General features: G+C 39.8%; 1 protein-coding gene across 5 annotated transcripts in view; it reads left to right on the top strand.

Annotated features, from left to right (window-relative positions):
- Positions 1–21,610, top strand: part of grm8 (glutamate metabotropic receptor 8) — a 713,612-nt gene that overhangs the window by 61,854 nt on the left and 630,148 nt on the right. For all 5 annotated transcript variants that reach the window (XR_010006674.1, XM_062982302.1, XM_062982304.1 and 2 more), the window contains exon 2: positions 10,209–11,065. Coding sequence is in view for 4 of the 5 variants with exons in the window: in XM_062982302.1 (XP_062838372.1) it covers positions 10,556–11,065 (510 nt within the window). In the remaining variant the exon portion in view is untranslated. The remainder of the gene's footprint in view (positions 1–10,208; positions 11,066–21,610) is intronic.

The raw sequence follows: 21,610 nt of genomic DNA on the forward strand, positions 1-21,610 counted from the left end.
TCGCTCAGCCTTCCTTATGGTCCAGCTCTCGCATCCATAGGTTACTATGGAGAATACCATTGCTTTAACTATGTGGATCTTCATTGCCAGTGTGATGTCTCTACTCTTCACTATTTTATCGAGGTTGGCCATTGCTCTCCTCCCAAGAAATAGACGTCTTCTGATTTCCTGGCTTCAGTCTGCATCTTCAGTCTGATCTTCGCACCTAGAAATATAAAGTATGTCACTGCCTCCACATTTTCTCCCTCTATTTGCCGGTCATCAATCAGTCTGGTTGCCATGATCTTGGTTTTCTTGATGTTTAACTGCAGCCCAGCTTTTGCACTTTCTTCTTGCACCGTGGTGATAAGGCTCCTCAGCTCCTCCTCACTTTCAGCCATCAGAGTGGTATCATCTGCATACCTAAGGATGTTAATGTTTCTTCCAGCAATTTTAACTCCAGCCTTGGATTCATTAAGCCCTGCACATCGCATGACAAGTTGCATAGGTAGGGTGAGAATATACAGCCCTGCCATACTCTTTTCCCAATCTTGAGCCAGTCTGTTGTTCTGTGGTTTCTTGACGTTGCTACTTGATCATTATACAGATTCCTCAGGAGACAGACAAGGTGACTTGGAATCCCCATACCATGAAGGACTTGCCACAATTTATTTTGATCCACACAGTCAAAGGCTTTAGAATCTATATATATGTAAAAGGGTAGTGAAATTTCGTCCTAGGACAAAACAACAAAACTAAACACCCCACAACCTCGAAAATTGACAGCACAACCCCTCATCCATGCCTCTACGTTCATACAACAAAAAGAAAAGAAAAATAAAGTCCTAATTAGAGGGAGAGGAATAATTGTTTTTATCCAATTGCTGCGAGTTAGAAGGCTATTCTCTGCCCACTTGGTCTCCTAGCAACCCACTCAGCCCAGGGGACAGGCAGCAGTTCGAAAACATGCAAATGTGAGTAGATCAATAGGTACTGCTCCAACGGGAAGGTAACGGCGCTCCATGCAGTCATGCCGGCCACATGACCTTGGAGGTGTCTATGGACAACCTTCTAAGCTCTTCGGCTTAGAAATGGAGATGAGCACCAACCCCCAGAGTCAGACACCACTGGACTTAATGTCAGGGGAAAACCTTTACCCTTTACCTTAACTACAACCAGTTCCTCAATATTTTATTTCCCATACCACCAAACTTCGCCACAGCAACGCGTGGCCGGGCACAGCTAGTAGTCAATAAAACAGAAATAGATATTTTTCTGAAACTTCCTACCTTTCCCTATTATCCAGCAGATATTGACAATTTGGTCTCTCATTCCTTTTCGAAACCCAGCTTGTACATCTGGCAACTCTCACTCCATGTTTTGCTGGAGTCTAACTTGCAGGACCTAGAGCATTACCTTACTGTCTTCTCTAATAGGAATTAATTTCCATATAACAATCAAGCCGTGGTGGTACAATGGGTTAAACTCTTGTGCCAGCTGCAGTTCGAATTTGTGAGACAGGGTGAGCTCCTGTCTGTGAGCCCCAGCTTCTTATGTGGGGACATGAGAGAAGTCTCACACAGGATGGTAACACATCCGGGCATCTCCTGCGCAATGTCTTGGTAGATGGCCGATTCTCTCACACCAGAAGTGACTTGCAGTATATTCTCAATTCACTTCTGACATGATAAAAAATAACAATCAAGGTGAATATTGATTAATCTACCAAACACATGTGTCAAGTTTTTATTCCTAATCAAAGTTCTGTGAACCGGAATGAAGAATCCTTATTGCTCAAGATGTTTTGAATGACGGCTTTCATTATTTGCCATCCTGAATGGGTACGATGTGTACATCCAGATCAGTGGGGTTAGTCCATGTGCCATTGGATCCTTGGGACTTTCCAGGAGAGAAAAAAACAGCTATAGCCAGTGGTCACAAATATGTTACCTGTGCTGTCCTACTTGGCTTTCCCTCTCTTGCTTATTTCCTGGTTGCTGTTCTTGGGAGGACTGTTCCATTGGCTCTCATTTTGGGGGTGGAGCTTGGGACTCCCCTGTAGGTTTGGATGAGATGGTTCAGCCTGGGAGCTAATCTCTAGAGGCCTTTTTCCCTCCATTTGGCATTCCTGAGTAAAACCTCTTAGAGAGAGGTCTTAGAATTTGGTCTGGGTTCTTTGACCTGGCAATTCAAACAGGCAACATAAATCACGTACTTACCTGATAGTGAAATACTTACCTCATGTACTTACCATATAGTTATTATACCTTATAGTCATTATAGATAGTGCTTATCATAGCCTTGTACTTACCTCATAGTTTACCTCAAAGTCATTATAGATAGCGCTTATCATAGCCTTGTACTTACCTCATAGTTTACCTCAGAGTCATGATAGATGGTGCTTATCATAGCCTTGTACTTACCTTATAGTTTACCTCAGAGTCATTATAGATAGTGCTTATCATAGCCTTGTACTTACCTCATAGTTTACCTCAGAGTCATTATAGATAGCGCTTATCATAGCCTTGTACTTACCTTATAGTTTACCTCAGAGTCATGATAGATAGTGCTTATCATAGCCTTGTACTTACCTTATAGTTTACCTCAGAGTCATTATAGATAGTGCTTATCATAGCCTTGTATGTACCCTATAGTCCTTGCCTTATAGTTTCCTCATAGCTTGTGTGCTTATCCTTTATAGTCTTTATAACCTTCATTCTCTATCAATATAGTTTTATTTCTGTATAATTTCAGTGATTTTTACCTCATATTATTTCTAATACAGTAAAAGGACTGTTTCCTGTGTTAAATAAACACATTTTTGGTTATCTTTAACCAGCTTCAAGAGTGGGGTTTGAGGTATAATTAAAGGGTAAACCGAACACCGCTTGGGTAGCCAGACCTATAGATAGCCATTTCCCCCAGCGTGCCTTCACATTACTCATTCCTCTCATATAGAGGTTGGGGGAGCATTTCCAGTTCCCCACATCATATAAATTGGAATGCATATTTCTAGAGTATCAAAGGTTTTTCTTTTGTCTACATTGCATAATTCCACTTCCAAACCCACAAACCTTTTCCCATAACTCAACTTCCCCTACTTTAGATTGAGCTAGGAGTGGGCAAAATGTAGCTCTAGGGCTACTGGGTGGCATCCAGTGCTGTTTTGTCCTTCCAGGCTTCAAGGACTATCCTTTTTTCTGTCCAAAAAAGCATTAAATTGCTGTCTCAGAAACCTACCAAAGGATGCAATTCATCTTTTAAAATACTCTATAATTTTTTTTTTCAAAACCAAGAATGCACTTCTGGCCACTTCATTCATTCATATATATATTCAGCCTGTATAGGTCCCAGTGGAATTTCTCCACCTCACCCCAGTCCTATCACAGTTGTCCTGCCCAAGCCTATACCATTAATTCCCACACTATGTATTAGAAAACTACAGGGTGCTAGGAGAAATAAGTCCATGAAAAATGGAAGCCCAAGGTATTAAAACCTGCAAAGGAGCTGCTCGTATGACTCTGAATGACTAATTGCTACGATGCTTTTTCCCTCTTGAGTCCACAGGAGGTGGTTAATTCTTTCATATCTTTGCACTCATTGGATCATTCATTTATTCCCGGCATAAAATCTTATGCCAAGAGAAGGCACACCCAGAAATATAATTAACACAGAAACAGCGAGCAGTCTCCTATGAAAGCTGGTAGTTCATAATTTTCATATCCTAGAAATAATATTTTGTGATTTTCTAAATGGAACATATTTTTTAACTCTTTATTCAGAGGTGGTGGGATTTTCAGGGTCTTTACTTTTGGGTAACTGAACGGAATCATATCACTGGCTATAAAAAGTAGGATGCATTGACCTATGCAGTCAAGGCAGTTATAGGAATCGTCTCCTGAAAAAAAGTCCCTTGCAAAGTTATTTAAAAAAATCATAGTAGTTCATAGCATTCCAACAGTATATAACTCAATACAGTAGAGTCTCACTTATCCAACACTCGCTTATCCAACGTTCTGGATTATCCAATGCATTTTTGTAGTCAATGTTTTCAATACATCATGATATTTTGGTGCTAAATTCGTAAATACAGTAATTACTACATAGCATTACTGAGTATTGAACTACTTTTTCTGTCAAATTTGTTGTATAACATGATGTTTTGGTGCTTAATTTGTAAAATCATAACCTAATTCAATGTTTAATAGGCTTTACCTTAATCCCTCCTTATTATCCAACATATTTGCTTATCCAACATTCTGCCAGCCCGTTTATGTTGGATAAGTGAGACTCTACTGTAGTTGCAAAATGTTGCAAGTGATAATTCATTATGTTATTTGCTTGTTGTTTTTTGTTACTTTTAATTATCTTGCCCCTGATGGTGCAGCGAGTTACACCACTGAGCTGCTGAACTTGCTGACAGAAACATCAGAGGTTCAAATCTGGGAGGTGTGGTGAGCTCCCGCTATTAGCTCCAGCTTCTGACAACATAGCAGTTCGAAAACATGTAAATGTGAGTAGAGCAATAGGTGACACTTCTGTGGGAAGGTAACAGCACTCCACGCAGTCATGCTGGCTACATGACCTAGGAGGTGTCTATGGACAATGCCGACTCTTCGGCTTAGAAATGGAGATGAGCACCAACCCCCAGAGTCAGACACGACTAGACTTAACATCAGGGGAAACCTTTATCTTATCTTGTAAAATAAAACCCAACTAAGAAAGTAAGAAAATGTTTTAAACTTGACAAAATAAAACTCCAAGTGCCCTAAGAAATTATTATATCTTCAAGTTGTTTCCAGTTTATGGAAATGACCTGAAGGGAACACTATCACAGTGTCTTATTGACAAGATTTGTTCAGAGAGGGTTTGCTTTTGCTTTTATTTGAGGCTGAGAGAATGTAACTTGTCCAAGGTCACCCAGTGAGTTTTTATGGGTGCGTGGAGATTTGAATCCTGGTTTCCAGAGTCATAGTTCACTGTCCTGTACACCATGCTGGCTCCGAGCAAGCATTTTATTTCCCCAATAGTGAAAAAAATACTTTTTTATGTGAGACAAGACAATGCTGTTAGTGATTTTGTTGATTTCCAAAGACATTTTGTAATGTTTTCATTCGCACCCAAAACTAATGTCATCACAAGTAACTTATAATGCATAATATCCAAGTTCTAGCCAGGAAATATGTGCAAAGCAGCAGGGAAGTTTGTGTGTGTGTGATAATGAGAGATATTGAATGTGTATTGGTTATGACAGTGAGTTTCACTTCAGTAAGTCTTAATAATAATTTTAATAATAACTTTATTTATATCCTGCCACCATCTCCCAGAGGGACTTAGGGCAGCTTACAAAGCACTTGAGGTGCAACATGCAAAATACAAAAAGTGCAAAAACAATAACATAAAACAGTAAGCAGCCAACATAAACATCACAACTTCACAATGTCTCCTGATTAAAACAGTAAACTACAGTGACTGCTGCAAGTAAAAACAACAGTAATCGATCTCAGTCTTGTAAAGTGCTTGATGAAGAATCTGAAGGTCCTCATATATATTTGTAAAGAATCTAAATATGGTCAAAGGCTTGTTGGAAAAAGCCATGTCTTCAATTGTGTGCGGAAAGTTTGGAGGGTGGGGGCTAGCTTGATCTCTCAGACCTTCACACAGACTATGGGAATTAGTGAAGGGATAGAAGAGACCACAACATCCGCATTAACCATCTTGCTTTCAGAAGGCTGAAAAGTAACCTGCTCTACTTAGCTCTATTTTTTGGTCAGCAGAGCTAACTCACTGACAACATAGGACAGGAACCTATATTTGCTAGGTGACCAATTTCAGTTGCTTTTCTCACCATTTTTAAATTACTGTTCTAGTTATAGTTGAAAAACAGCAATGGTAATTAAAAAATTAATAATAATAATAATAATAATAATAATAATTATTATTATTTTATTTTTATACCCCGCCCCATCTCCCCGATGGGACTCAGGGCAGCTTACATGGGGGTAAGCCCAGGCAAAACAGACAACATAAAACACAACAATAAAACAAATCAATCAACAATAAAGCAAGTCATAAAACAAATGAGGTCACATAAAACAAACATGCTTGATAAAATCCTGGGTTGGCTCCTAAAATGAACTGGGTCATAAAAGTGCTGGTAGTGTCAGATACAGTCGGGGAGAGGACGACTCTATCATTCTGCATCTTGAGTTTCATTTGTGATTTTAAAATAAAATACATTAAGTAGCATCTATTCAAAGATCTAATGCTGCAGTTCTTTATAAGCAAAGTTACTATATGGAAGTTTGGACATTGTCTGCTTATAATACGCACAAGCAGCTCCCTGTGTGATGGCAGGAGATTATTGTTAATAATAGAAGTGTTAACAATACAGTATTTTATACATGTTGAGAAGTTAAAAGTGACTGATGACCATCAATGTATATGGATATATATGCAATCCAGTACAAATGCTTTAGATTCAGGGCCCTTCCATACAGGCCCTGTATCCCAGGATCTGATCTCAGGTTTATTGTTTATCCCAGATTATCTGGCAGTGGAGACTCATATAATCAGGTCTAAAGCAGAAAACCTGGGATCAGATTCTGGGATATAAGGCCTGTCTGGAAGGGCCCTCAGGGTCATTTCAACAGCAGACAACTGTGGTACTATGATTCCACCTTAACTGCCATGCCAACATCTTCTGGAATCCTGGGATGTGCAGTTTATTCACAATTCTCATCTAGAGAGTTCTAGCATCTCCCAAGACTATAAAACCAGGATTATGTAGTTCACAATCATAGTCGTTAAAATGGAATCATGATGAGCACAGATTGTGTTCTAGACTTGCAAATAATCCGAGTAGAATAATTTGCGTCAGTGTGTGTCAAAGTCCACATCAGTTGATATCTCAAGGAAGACATTTTGGTGGGACCCAATGATCATTAATGTGTGTTGTTGAAGGCTTTCATGGCCAGAATCACAGGGTTGTTTTGTGTTTTCTGGGCTGTAAGGCCATGATCCAGAAGTATTCTCTCCTGACATTTCGTCCACATCTATGGTAGGCATTCTCAGAGGTTGTGAAGTATATATCTCACAACCTCTGAGGATGCCTACCATAGATGTGAGCAAAACACCAGGAGATTATATTTCTGGAACATGGCCATAAAGCCCGAAAAACACACAACAACCCTATCATTAAATATGGCTTACACTGGATGTTTCGGCCTCCTCCTCCATTGTTCCTGTTGTTTTTGTCATCAAATGCCTTCAAGACAACTTCAAATTATAGTCACCCCGTGCATGAGAGATTCCTACAGATGATACTGGGTGTAGTTGGTGCAAGAAAGGAAAACATATGGAAAGGCAGAGTTCTTCACCATATCTTCCAAAAGTTTAACCTTTCTAAATTCAAATAAAATGAGAGAATGATGACATCTTTTTTGTAAAAAAAACCCCTCCTGTATGCTCTGTTCCTTAATATAGCTGAAATGTATCCTCTGTTGTTCACACTAGCCTTATGTGATTCATTTTCAAGTCTTTATTTTGCTATTGGATCACTGTGAGATATTTTTACTGTGAACACATGAGACTTCAGAATGAATAATTTCTGCAGGCTTTGAAACAGTCACCTGTGTATAATTCTACTGTTCTATTAAAATTTAACTAGAGAAATGTTAAATACTGGGACAAGAGTAATTGAGAGGTAGTAGCTACTCCATGGTACCTTGCAGACCATCACATCCAACTGTGGGACCATCAAATTATTTTGTAGGTCATGAAAACTGAGTTAATGGAACTGAGAGTCAACACATGCTTGGTAATCTATTGGATAGGAACTTTAAATCAGCATTCTGTAACTATCAATATGTCCTGTATTCCAATTCCTATTATTATCCCTAATGGTCAAGCTGGCGGGATATACTGAAAGTTGTAATATAACATCTGGATGGCACTATGAAATTTAGACATCTCGTATTATTGAGCAGTGTATAAATTCCCTCTATTTGGTCTCTTTTTACATTGCTCAAACAATGCTGGCACAAGGGAAGGCATGTGAAAAAGTTGGAAGACAGGATTGTTTCACAAGCAGTGCTGCTTGGTCCCAGGTGGCAGTACTTCCATAATATTAAGGTAATGTGAGGACATGCCTTCAGTTCTACTGTAAAATGAGGTCGAGCATTGCACTGACCACAGGAAACATAGAACACTTATTAAGGTAATAAGATTAACAGCAATACAACATGAAAAAAGCTCCATCCTTTCTTTTGACTAATCCTGCAGTTGCAAACCTAGACTACTTAGAAGAAATATAGCTGCACATATATCTCAGTGATTTCAGTACAGTGGAATGTGATATGCAACTAATTTACTGGCTCTACTATAATATTTGTTATACATTTGATTCATTTCAAAAATCCAGAAATAGTTTTTATTATAGTCATAGTAGAATCTTGGATGAATGGGGGAATGAGGTTTTATGTGGCTTGATCATATAGGTAAAGGTTTTCCCCTGACATTAAGTCTAGTCGTGTCTGATTCTGGGGTTAGTGCTCATCTCCATCCCTAAGCTGAAGAGCCGGCATTGTCCATAGATGCCTCCAAGGTCATGTGGCTGTCATGACTGCATGGAGCACCATTACCACAAAAAAGGAAGATAGGATCAAGTTTAAGATTATTTGAACTGTGGAATAGCATCCTCTGGAGTCCACTACCAGACTTTTGGTTCCTCCAGAACTTTATAGGACATTTTGTTGCATCCTTGGCTATCTAGGGGTATGTTTTGAGCATGGTGGTTGGACTGTTTCAGAATGAATAGCATCCCTAAAAGCATGCATTCACATAACCTTTGCAATTTGTTTTGGTGGCAGAAACAACTGTTTTGACTCACAAAGTGTGAAGGCGATGCCATGGCCTTTGGGAACTCGATAGACGTCCCAAATATTATTCTGGACCCCCTTTTCAACTATCATAGATGACTCATGGACTATATGATTTACATCCATGATATAAAGTATGGCAGTGTTATGAGGTTGAATTCAGTTGGATTTCACCAAGTATGACTATGTCTGGATTGAACCATTATTCCATTGTTGCAACAAAATGTATTGAAGTAGGTGAATAGCTTATATATATGGATAGATGTTAGTGAAACACCATAATGTAAGGCCTTTAGTAGATGTGGTCAGAAAGAAAATACAGTAGAGTCTCACTTATCCAACATTCGCTTATCCAAAGTTCTGGATTATCCAACGCATTTTTGTAGTCAATGTTTTCAATACATTGTGATATTTTGGTGCTAAATTCGTAAATACAGTAATTACTACGTAGCATTACTGCATATTGAACTACTTTTCCTGCCAAATTTGTTGTATAACATGATGTTTTGGTGCTTAATTTGTAAAATCATAACCTAATTTGATGTTTAATTGGCTTCTCCTTGATCTCCCCTTATTATCCAACATTTTCTCTTATCCAACGTTCTGCCAGCCTGTTTATGTTGGATAAGTGAGACTCTACTGTAGTTCAGGGCACTGGAATGCCAAAACACCTTCATGATTTCATCTGATCAAACTTTATTGGATAGGACCCCATTTTAATGATGGAACTCCTCAAACACAAAATGTATTGATTCAAAAACAAATAGCAAGCACCAGTGCTTAATAGCCACACAGTCTAAAGGATGCCACTAAAGGATGTACTGTTGAGTGCATTTCAATATGCTTCAGTGGACATGTTGGTTCAAACACCATTGGATAGGGTTTTCTATGGAGTTCAGCTACGCTAATGTTATTCTTCCACCTGGGTGACTTTGGGTATCATGTAGAAGTGGGAAAAATGATTGAATAAAATGTGTAGTATGAATGTGTTGAGCATTTTCTTTCCTTGGCTTTGCTAGCTTCTGAAATGACACGTTTCATCTCATGTCCCCTGGGCTAGATGGGCATCATTAACTTGAAATTATCTCTAGTTAGGAAAACGTTTGAATAATCATGCCACCTTTAAACTGAAAGTAAGGCTTCTAGCCAGGTGATATCTTAGCTGCATTAACATTTCTGTCAAAGTGAAATCATATGTGCATATAATGATATGGAAAGTTATGATCGAGTAATCCACAGAGAAAATAAAGGGCTAAAGGTCAAAGGAGGGGATCTGAAAAATAAAAATTGCTTAATGGAAAATATAAGACAGTTTGACTAAACCATTTTTCTCTCTCCATGATATTTCAGGAGTATCTCAATTGCAAGATGCAACCCAAGAGTGTGAATTGGTGACCTCTTCTCAGCTTTGGGAGTGCTTATACTAATGTCAGTCTGCAGTCACGGAAAACTTAGAATAAGCAAGGTAATACATGATAACACATATCCAAATGGATTCTTTTTGTGAGAGACCTCTTTAAAACTTCTACATAATCACCACTACCACCACCACCCTTCTTTTCTATCTACTGCATGGTTCTATATTCTGCGTCACTGGGCACTGATGGTAGCCTTCAGAAAGGGAAGCTTCAAATTGTCCACTTCCTCCTCTAACAAGAAGATCTGGGCCTTGGAGAGCAACACTGCCTTTAGGAAAAATGGTCTACGAAGACAAGCATCTGGTTTCCTGCCACTGTTTCTTCCTGTTCGCCGCCAAATTCTGGTGGATACTCCCGATGATGCAAGGAACTCATGGCCAGGAATATGCCCACTCCATTCGACTCGATGGAGATATCATTTTGGGAGGACTCTTCCCTGTCCATGCAAAGGGGGAGAGAGGAGTACCTTGTGGGGAGCTCAAGAAGGAAAAAGGGATCCACCGGCTTGAGGCAATGCTCTATTCAATCGATCAAATCAATAAGGACCCAGATCTACTTGCCAATGTCTCCTTGGGTGTCCGGATTCTAGACACTTGTTCCAGGGACACGTATGCTTTGGAGCAGTCCTTGACATTTGTGCAAGCTTTGATAGAGAAAGATGGATCTGATGTGAAATGTGCTAATGGAGACCCGCCTATTTTCACTAAGCCAGACAAGATAACCGGGGTGATAGGAGCAGCTGCAAGTTCTGTGTCCATCATGGTGGCTAATATTTTAAGACTTTTCAAGGTAAGTGCGCTTTTATTCTTCCTTTAATCTGTGACACACAACAAAAAGAAATACTAAGTGATTTAGCTGTGGGTGTGATATATCCACATGATAAATTCAAAGATCTGACTTTCAATAAAAAAGAAGTTGCTAATGGCAATGCTAAGCGAAAACACATTTTTTGCGAAGTATTCTCAATTGCATTGGATATAATGTATTAAAATTGAAACTTCATTGTATAATATCTTGGTTTAAATATTAGAAGAAACAATTTAAGCAATGGAAATGGAGGAATGTTGCTGTTGTATTCTCCTTCCCTTGGGGTATCATTGTCTTTCCTTTCTTTATGGAAAGAGGTATAGATATTGTGCCATCCTTTTCCTGGCCCTAAGACAGTGGCAAGGGTGGGCATAACTGAAAGGTCTCTGAGCAAGCCAGGTGAGTCAGTTGAATGTCAATGCAGATGGATTGGTGAATTTTCTACTTTGGCTCTTTGCTCATCTCACTCGGGGTGCATCTACAGTATAGGATTAATGCAATTGGACACTATTTTAATGGCTATGGATCAAAGAAATAGAATCCTGGGAGTTGTAGTCTGGTGAGGCACCAGGACTCTTTGGCAGAGAAGACTAGTGGTCTTGCAAAACTACAACTCTTGAGATTCCACACCACTCAGATATGGCAGTTAAAGTGGTATCAAACTGCATTAATTCTACAGTGTAGATGCACTCCCAGTTTACTGGCAGTGTTAATTCCTGATGTAGGACACACCATCTTCTATTCATTTAACTTTTTTGTAACTAGGAAACAGCAACTCAAAATTGGTAGGAACAGACCTGATTGTGCTACATGAGATGTCTCTATAGTTGTGATAGTGATAGTCTGTCTGTGTGTCTCTAGAAATATATTAGTATCACTCCCCAGAATGGAAATCATTTAGACTTAAACTTTCCAATTGCTACTGCAGATATTTGCCTGCAGAACTTGGAGCATAAGAACTTAATGAATCATTTATCTGAAGCATCTGCATTGACCAATACTTAAGTGTATTCACTGATGCAGTTTTCTGAATTTAATTGTACATTCTACTAGACTGGCTTTATCTGATAACACAATTACCGAACAATCAGATGCAAGTGTTTTGCACAAATCTGCTTGTACGAGGGCCAGGGAGGTTCTTTAAATAGCCATATGTGCTTGGAATGCAACATATATTGATCCGTGTGTCCAACTGAATTAAATATAATGAAGTGTCATTGCTTCTTTGAGAAATTTAGTCTCTTCTTTAATTTCTGCAAGGTTATAATTTTTCCCCCAGACAAATCTCAGCAGATCATTTCAGAACAACAATTGTGTTGACATATTATTCATGGCCTTCGTTAAATACTTTATTAAGTCCTAGAGCATCAACAGTGGAAAGGTAAACCTGTCATGATTAGACTTGTCAAGCATTGTAGACAGATGACGGAGTCCTAATCAATAAACTCAGCTAAAGCTGATTATGTATCCTGGATTTGATTTTTAAAATTCTGCTTGATGGTAACTAAATAGACAATGGTATATTGAATGCAAAGTTCACTATGTGCCAAGGAGCTTGTCTGTGATTGACCTTACTATATCCTGGTTCTTGTTAATTGATTGTTTTTTGTGGGGATAAAATAAACTGTGGGAAATGAAACTCTGCTCAGTTTCAATAGGGCACAGGCCCACAAATGGAGTACAATATTTTAAAGCCATACAGAGGAAAGAGGCCACATTGACCACTTAGTAGAATTCCTTTCTCATTGTATAACATCAAGAGCTTATACCATCCACTGCAGAGAAACCCACCAGATGCAATATTTACTAATCTTGCCACTGAGAAGTTTCTCTTTATGTTCAACTGAAATCCACCCTCTTGTACCTTAGGGCAGTTCCAGACAGGACTTTAATGCGGGCACAATCGGGTTTGAGAAAACCGATTGGGCTCGCATTACAGTCTGCACACACCCCAGAAAGCTTGTGCTTTCCTGAGTGTGTGTATATGTGTGTGTTTATATGCCCTCCCAGAATCTTCTGGGAGGACTGGGAGACACCCACACCCCTCCCCAAAATCCTTTAAACCTCCCCAAAAAGAGAAACTAACTTATAGGGCTGCCATTACACTGCTGCTGAAGGTCTCCTGGTACACAGAAATGACGCGCCAAGAGAAGGTGGGTGTGAGAAACAAAATCGTGCAAGCTTGCACATTTTTTGGCTCTGTCTGAATGGGCCCTAAATCCAAGTATCTTTACATCTATTTTCTGGGGAACCAGAGTGCACAACACCAGTGTGGCAGATCTGGATGAAAAATGGTGGTCATCTAACAAATGCCTTAACTTCAGGTATAGCTGAGTTCTATATTCACCATATTTTATATAGAATTTTGTAAAAAGCTTCGCCTTGTAAGTGTCTTTAAATAAAGCACAATCAATTGAATTAATTCGCTCTGGGTAGGGATAAGAAATGAGTCCTTCACTTATGTAAATTTGTAGTACCCACAAGATTTGAAACTGCTCTATCTGAATAGTGGTTTAAAACAAATAAATGAAACACTCTGTTCTGAGTCACTCTTGATTACTATTCCCTTTTAAAGTAAATGTCACATCACTTTTTGTAGGTATCTACCTTTAATTGCCTGTCCCTTCCTCTAAAGTCTATAGTATCTTATTAAAAAACCCATATATCTGAAGCAGCAGTAGCCGTTATGGTCACATAACCTCCACTGTAATCCTGGGTCACCTGGATTACAGCTCTCCCTAATTTTTAGTACAGAAGGCAGCAAAGGAGTCTGATTTAAGAAACTAATCCCTGTAGAACATGCATTAGCTGTTACTAGAGAAGAGCGAGATGGAAAGACGCCTATGAATTGTCTCAGATAGCAGTAATTTGTCTTCTGAAAGCATGACAGCAACTTCCTGATTTTCATTATGCAATGAGATTGCAAATAACATTCCATGGCAGTCTTAATCAATAGAGGGTCACATGCTACTCCCTCTGGAGAAAGCTTCTACTTACCCATTTAATTGCTGTAACACTGTTGCTGGCAAAGGACGAGAAATCTTTCTAAGATTTTAATTATAAATTTCACAAAATGCCTTTAATAAGTAGGAGGGAAGAATCCTGGAGCATTATGTTTGGATCTTTTTGAAGGATTTAAATCTTAATTCTGGTTTACGTTTGTCAGGTCTGAGAGTTAATCCTTATGGGTAGGAAGTACACCTTAAGTGCTTGTTGTTCTTGCATGCCTTATTGTATGCTTTCAAGTTGTTTCCAACATATGGTGATTCTAAGGCAAATTTATCATAGGGTTTTCTGAGGCTGAGGGTGTATGATTTGCTCAGGATTGCTCAGTGGGCTTTCATAAATGAGCAGGGATTCAAGCCCTGGTTTCCAGACTCATAGCCATCATACCAAGTACTGAGACAGACAATGCTATAGACCAGCGTTTCTCAACCTGGGGGTCGGGATCTCTCACGGGGTCGCAAGGGGGGTCTCAGAGAGGTCACCAAAGACCATCAGAAAACACATACTTCTGATGGTCTTAGGAATCCCTTTGGCAGAGAAGGCAGCAGATCTCTGTTCCTGTCCTTCTCTTCCTTTTGGAAACGGATGGCGAATCCTCCCACCAAAAGCCCTCCTGCTATGATTGGAGGTAGGTGAACTATATCTCCTCTAAATCACGGTCAGTTTCTCCCAAATCCCTCCAGTATTTTCTGTTGGCCATGGGGGTTCTGTGTGGGAAGTTTGGCCCAATTCTATTGCTGGTGGGGTTTGAGGGGCTTCTTGATTGTAGGTGAACTATAAATCCCAGGAACTGCAACTCCCAAATGTCATAGAATCATAGAATCATAAAATCGTAGAGTTGGAAGAGACCTCACAGGCCATCCAGTCCAACCCCCTGCAAGAAGTAGGAAAATCTCATTCAAAGCACCCCCGACAGATGGCCATCCAGCTTCTGCTTAAAAGCCTCCAAAGAAGGAGCCTCCATCACAGTCCGTGGCAGAGAGTTCCACTGCCAAATAGCTCTCACAGTCAGGAAGTTCTTCCTGATGTTCAGGTGGAATCTCCTTTCCTGTAGTTTGAAGCCATTGTTCCGTGTCCTAGTCTGCAGGGCAGGAGCAAACAAGCTTGCTCCCTCCTCCCTATGACTTCCTCTCACATATTTGTATATGGCTATCATGTCTCCTCTCAGCCTTTTCTTTTGCAGGCTAAACATACCCGCTCCTCACAGGGTTTGTTCTCTAGACCCTTGCTAATTTTAGTCGCCCTCCTCTGGACGCTTTCCAGCTTGTCAACATCTCCCTTCAATTGCGGTGCCCAGAATTGGACACAGTATTCCAGGTGTGGCCTGACCAAGGCAGAACAGAGGGGGAGCATGACTTCCCTGGATCTAGATGCTATACCCCTATTTATGCAGGCCAGAATCCCATTGGCTTTTTTCACTGCTGCATCACATTGTAGGCTCATGTTTAACTTGTTGTCCACAAGGACACCAAGATCTTTTTCACACGTACTGCTGTAGAGCCAGGCATCGCCCATTCTGTATCTTTGCATTTCATTTTTTCTGCCGAAGTGAAGTATCTTGCATTTGTCCCTGTTGAACTTCATTTTGTTAGTTTCGTCCCATCTCTCTAATCTGTTAAAGTCTGTTAATGTCAAAGTCTATTTGTTCTAAACTCTACGAGTGTTCACATTTGGGCATATTGAGTATTCGTGCCAAGTTTGGTCCAGATTCATCATTTTTGAGTCTACAGTGCTCTCTGGATGTAGGTGAACTCCAACTCCAAAATTCAAGATCAATGCTCACCAAATCCTTCCAGTATTTCCTGTTGGTCAAGGGAGTTCTGTGTGCCGAGTTTGGTTCAATTCCATTGTTGGAGGAGTTCAGAATGCTCTTTGATTGTAGGTGAAATATATCCCAGCAACTACAACTCCCAAATGACAAAATCAATCCCCCCAACCCCTCTCCAGTATTCAGATTTGGGCATATCGGGTTTTTGTGCCAAATTTGGTCCAGTGAATGAAAATTCATCCTGCATATCAGATATTTACATTACAATTCATAACAGTAGCCAAATTACAGTTATGAAATAACAACAAAATAATTTTATGGTTGGGGGACACCACAACAAGAGGAACTACATTAAGGGGCCATGGCATTAGGAAGGTTGAGAATCACTGATATAGACCAACACTTGGATCTCAGCAAAATTTGAAAAAACTGCTTTGTACTACAACTCCCAGTTTCGGGTTATTGTAATCTAAATATATCCCCTTCCCCAGCTCTGGTTCTTAGCAATCTTTCATAGGCAAACTTCAAGGTGAAACATTGGGCTGAGGAAGTCAAGTATGCTCTGGTCCTACTTCTTGATTCCACATGATCCCCTTCAGAAGTTTCTTTTTCTCTGCAGTATGTCTTCATTTTGTTAAAGGTACCATCATGAATAGTGTATTGCCGTGTTCTTACAATAATGCCAAAGTAAGGGCTAGCACTGAAAGCTACTGTTACTTGCTGAGTCCAGAGTCAATTCTATGCATTTGCTTCAGGTGACAAACACACACACGTGTGTGTGTGTGGGGGGGGGGAGGGGGGGCTAGGGAAAGGAAAGCAACTTACTGGGATTTCCTCTCTGAGCTATGTATTCTAAGCAACCTGGTGTTCATTTCCTGTTAGTCCTCTATCCTCAGCTGCAGTGAAGGATGTTGTGTCATTATTTGTGTTGAAGGAAGATTCAACTGCCAGTTGGGCCAGCTTCTGTAGTTACAAATTCTAATGCAGAATTGATGGAAGTATTACTATTCTGATCTTCAGCTCAAACAGCAAAATGTTGTTGATCTGCCCTAATAAATATTGGACCAATCTTTTCTCTATAACCACACACAGAGCAATGTTTAGGTTCCATTTGGGTCATTGGATACTTTGCCTTCTAGCACCTAAGGGTTCATCTGCCTCTTTTGACCTTTCAAGCAATGCATATTTTGCCTGTAATTTTTTCTGTGAGTGTTGGGAACTAATATGCTGGGGAAACTAATGCTGTACAGCAGAATCCTTTGTTTGCTTATTTCAGTGTTGGAAATCATGTGTGCTTTTGGGTTGCAGCTCCTAGGATTTCTTGCCAGTATAGCCATTAGCTACAATGGTGAGGGTTGCTGGGTCTTGCAGTCGAACAGAAATAACAATTGATCCCATCCCTGTTTTACTTTGAATCCCACTGAAATCAAAAGGATCTGCTCCTAATTAAGTGTCAAAAGGATTGCAACCATAACCATTTTTTCTCTGTTGAAACCTTTTCCCCTATACAAGTCTGAATTCTAGCAGAGAGGAAATGTTTTTATCATGTACGCATTTTATCTTGCAGAGATACTGATAAACTAATGGGTTACAATAGCAATGCAGACAACCTTTCTTGTGCATTCAAAGCATGATTGGCAATTATTTTTTCTTGCCATATTCCCTTGCTCATCTGCAGCCCACGAACATGTGTTGCTCCTAATAGGGTACTGATTTAAGCAAACATAATGCAACTTGGCATGTGTGTGTTTAAATAATTTAGGTTCTGAGATTCTGCCACTGTCCTCCACTGGGTGGGTACGTTGCCCCAGTTACTGCATTTGGATGGATGAAAAATACATAGGTTTGTTTGATCTTACCCAGCGTTTCATGTGAGAAAAAATTATAGCATTCTCGGCTGTTTCTGGGTACACATTTCTGATCAGACAATAATTCAGCTGTCTTACTTACAGAGATTGTAATCATTCTAAAGAATTCATTTTGTGTCAATATCCTAAATGTATTTTATAGGGGAAACTGGGAGTGAGACAAGGGTTGTTGATTTCAGGTTGGGAACTGGATGAAAACTCTTGTTTCACATTGCTGAGGAATTTCAGAGCATTTCAGTTACTTTTATTAGACGCTGCCTTGTCACTTGCTTACTGGTTAAGATGTTAATTTGGAATTAATAGTTTTGGTCAACAATAAAGTGTCTGTCCAACTAAGAGAACTGTGCATATTGACACGGGGAATAGATATCTGCACCTCCACAGTGATGCATAATTGAAATCGGTTGGACTTGTTGGATCAGTCTTCTGTTTTGAAAAGTGATGTATGAAATTTGCTTGAAACAAGCATGTGTGTGCTACATTTGTGCAGTATTAAACTTGGTATACCACTTTAGAACGAATAGTTGCATGTCACAATTTTTTGTGTGTCATGAGCAACTTGGGAATCTGCAAGTGACTTCTAGTGTGAGAGAATTGGCCATCTGCAAGGATGTTGCCCAGGGGATGTCTGGATGTTTGATGATTTACCATCTCGTGGGAGGCTTCTCTCATGTCCCTGCATGGAGAGCTGGAGCTGATATAGGGAGCTCATCTGTGCTATCACTGGATTCGAACCACTGACTTTTGGGTCAGCAGTCCTGCCGGCACAAGGGTTTAATTCACTGCGCCATCGGGGTGCTCCACATGTTGCAATTGATGCATGAAACCCGTGAATTCAACACTCATTATTTGACATTGGCATACTACTTGTTGTTATTATTGTTTATTTGTTCAGTCACTTCTGACTCTTTGTGACCTTATAGACCAGCCCACTCCAGAGTTCCCTGTCGGTTGTCACTACCCTCAGCTCCTTCAAGTCAAGCCAGTTACTTCAAGGATAATATCCATCCATCTTGCCCTTGGTCAATCCCTCTTCCTTTTTTCTTCCATTTTCCCCAGCATCATTGTCTTCTCCAAGCTTTCCTGTCTTCTCATTATGTGGACAAAGTACTTCATCTTTGCCTCTAATAACCATCCCTCCAGTGAGCAGTCAGACTTTTTTTCCTGGGGTATGGACTGGTTTGTTCTTCTTGTGGTCCAAGGCACTCTCAGAATTTTCCAACACCACAATTCAAAAGCATCTATCTACCTTCGCTCAGCCTTCCTTATGGTCCAGCTCTTGCATCCATAGGTTACTATGGGGAATACTGCTTTAACTATGCAGACCTTAATTGCCAGTATGATGTCTCTACTCTTCACTATTTTATTGAGATTGGTCATTGCTCTTTGTCATACTTAAATATGTATATTAAAAGTATGTGTCCAGACAGTTTCTATAAGGAAGATAGTGATCCAAATGTAGTCAAATCTTGTAACATACAAAATTGTGTTGAAATCAACAGGAATAAATTAACCCAAATTCCATTTATTTCATCGAGACTAGCATTCATGATCTTAAGTGCAATTATTTTGGAGTAAAGTCCACTGAAAAAATTATGATTAATTCTCAAGGAAGTGGACACAGGCTGGTCGGCAAACACTTTCCTTTGAGACTGGTATGTATAAAAAAGATATTCAGGAAGCAATACAACCACAGTGTGTGCCCCTTATTATGGAAATCTGAAAACTACCAAAGTCTGAAACCTTTTGCTCCCAGCGACTCACTTCTTCCTTCAAAGTGGCACTTGCTTGTTTGTCTCTCAGATCTTTATTCTCTCACCAACCTCACGTCTCACATGAGACTGGAGAGGGACTGTGTGATGTGTGAAATGGCAGGAGGCATGGATTTACATGAGATACATTTCATCTTCCCTTTTGTGCTTCTCTCCTTCCACATTTTTTTTTCTTTTTAGAGTTGGCTGGCAGGTGGCAGGTAGCAAGAGGTTGAGTGCTGTTCTTTTCTGACCTACCTTCTGTTGTTTCCTCACAGTCAGCCACTGCCATAGAGGCCAGATAGAACCTCTTATGGCAACTCTCATACAGGCCTCCTTGCCTTCTCATAGGCAACAGAAGTACTAGATAATGTCTCATGTCTCTCTCCAACGCTGGAGAGGATCTATGAATTAGGAGTAGGTAGGTATATGTATGTGTGTGTGTGTGTGTGTGTGTGTGTGTATACACACACACACACACACACACACACAAATACATGCATTCGGAAATGCATGTATTCAGACAGCTGGTCACAAACATTTCATTTGGGATACTCAACCTATATCAATACCAAAAGCATTTAGTTAAATATTTTGCTGCCATTGAAAGGAATTATTGATTTTCATATTCTTTGCTCAGTGCTGAAATTGATTGGCATCAACGTTAATTTTTGCTAATTTTCTGGAAATGTAGGAGTGCAAACTTAACAGGGCAATAATTGAAGGATTTATTATACCTTGCAGGCTTGTTTACAGCCAGGTATAATGAACATGAATCAGGCTTTTCTTATAGTTAGAGGATGTCACTGTGCTTTGAGTAGGAGTGAAAACAAAAACAAATGATGCTCAGTTTCCGAATCTCAAGAGAGAGTGCAGAGAAAGTGGGTACATTAACGTCTTATTCAGTGTTGTCTCTTACTTTTCCTGAACTTATAAAACCTCACTTGTAGAAAGTGAGGTTTTCCCATTACATGCTTAAACATGCTACATAGTTTGCACATGCTTCACCATGACTTTGGGCCTTATCACACTAAAACTTAAAGAGTAGGCAAAGAGTAACCGTTCCGGGTTTCTGTGAGTTTTTTGGGATGTAAGGCCATGACGTTTAACCCGCATCTGTGGCCAGCATCTTCAGAGGTCTGTTGGAAATGAGGCAAGTGGAGTGTATATATATATCTGTGGTATGTCAAGGGAGAAGAATGTTACTGGAACATCACCTTACAGCCTGAAAAACTCGCAGCAACCCAGTGATTCTGGCCATGAAAAGCTTCAAAAATACATAGTAACCATTCCATTTGAAATGCTTTGGCTGTAGTTTATGGAGAGACCTTTACAATGATCATCTAAGTCAGTCCTGGATCTCACTAAACTAAGAGCCCCAGAATTCTGCAGGAGGCAGACACAGAATTTCAAATGGGATGCACAAGCATACAATTGTCTTGCATCTTCTGATCCTCTTTATAGAAGTCCAGTTAATGGCGATTTTGTTAATCTCATTGTAATATTGGCAATGTTGGAATGGATAGGGAGATACATCCTATATGTGGCATCTTATCATAATAGAACGAACAGTCTTTGTCTTAAGGGAATGTCCAAATCTGTGCTGTTAAGAATTTGGCAATACATCAAGGACACATAAAACTGAAAAATACTGGTTCCCCCCTGCTCTAAATAGTTTCCCAGCCCCAAATTAACTCTTAATCTAAATGCAGAATTCAATTGAAGTAAGTCTCTGTTTGCTAGTGCTGCAGAGATCTTCAGATGGAACAGAAGCTCTTTGGGAAATTCATTTAAAATAACTTCTGTTTTGTTCTTTGCCTTATGTTCATTTTCCCCTTACTTCACAGCCCAGCATGATGCATTTAGAAGCAAAGTAAGAGTTTTTTCCCTTTCTTTGTTTTGCTCTCCTCCTCAGGAGGAGCAATCTGCCAGTTGGTCAAAGGTGATAAGCAAAAAATAGCATGTTTTGCTTAGGCTTTTGGACCCCAGAGGGTACCTACTGTCATTTAGTGTTTTCACTGAGATCATTTTAGCAACAGGACATGCAGCATCAAGGGGTCTGTGTTGTCTTGGAAACGTGAGCATAATAGTAACAATGCCACTCCATGAGCTTCAGTCTCCTAATGAGAGAAAG

This window comes from Anolis carolinensis, chromosome 5 (genome assembly GCF_035594765.1).
Source record: "Anolis carolinensis isolate JA03-04 chromosome 5, rAnoCar3.1.pri, whole genome shotgun sequence".
In the NCBI taxonomy this organism is placed as follows: Eukaryota; Metazoa; Chordata; class Lepidosauria; order Squamata; family Dactyloidae; genus Anolis; species Anolis carolinensis.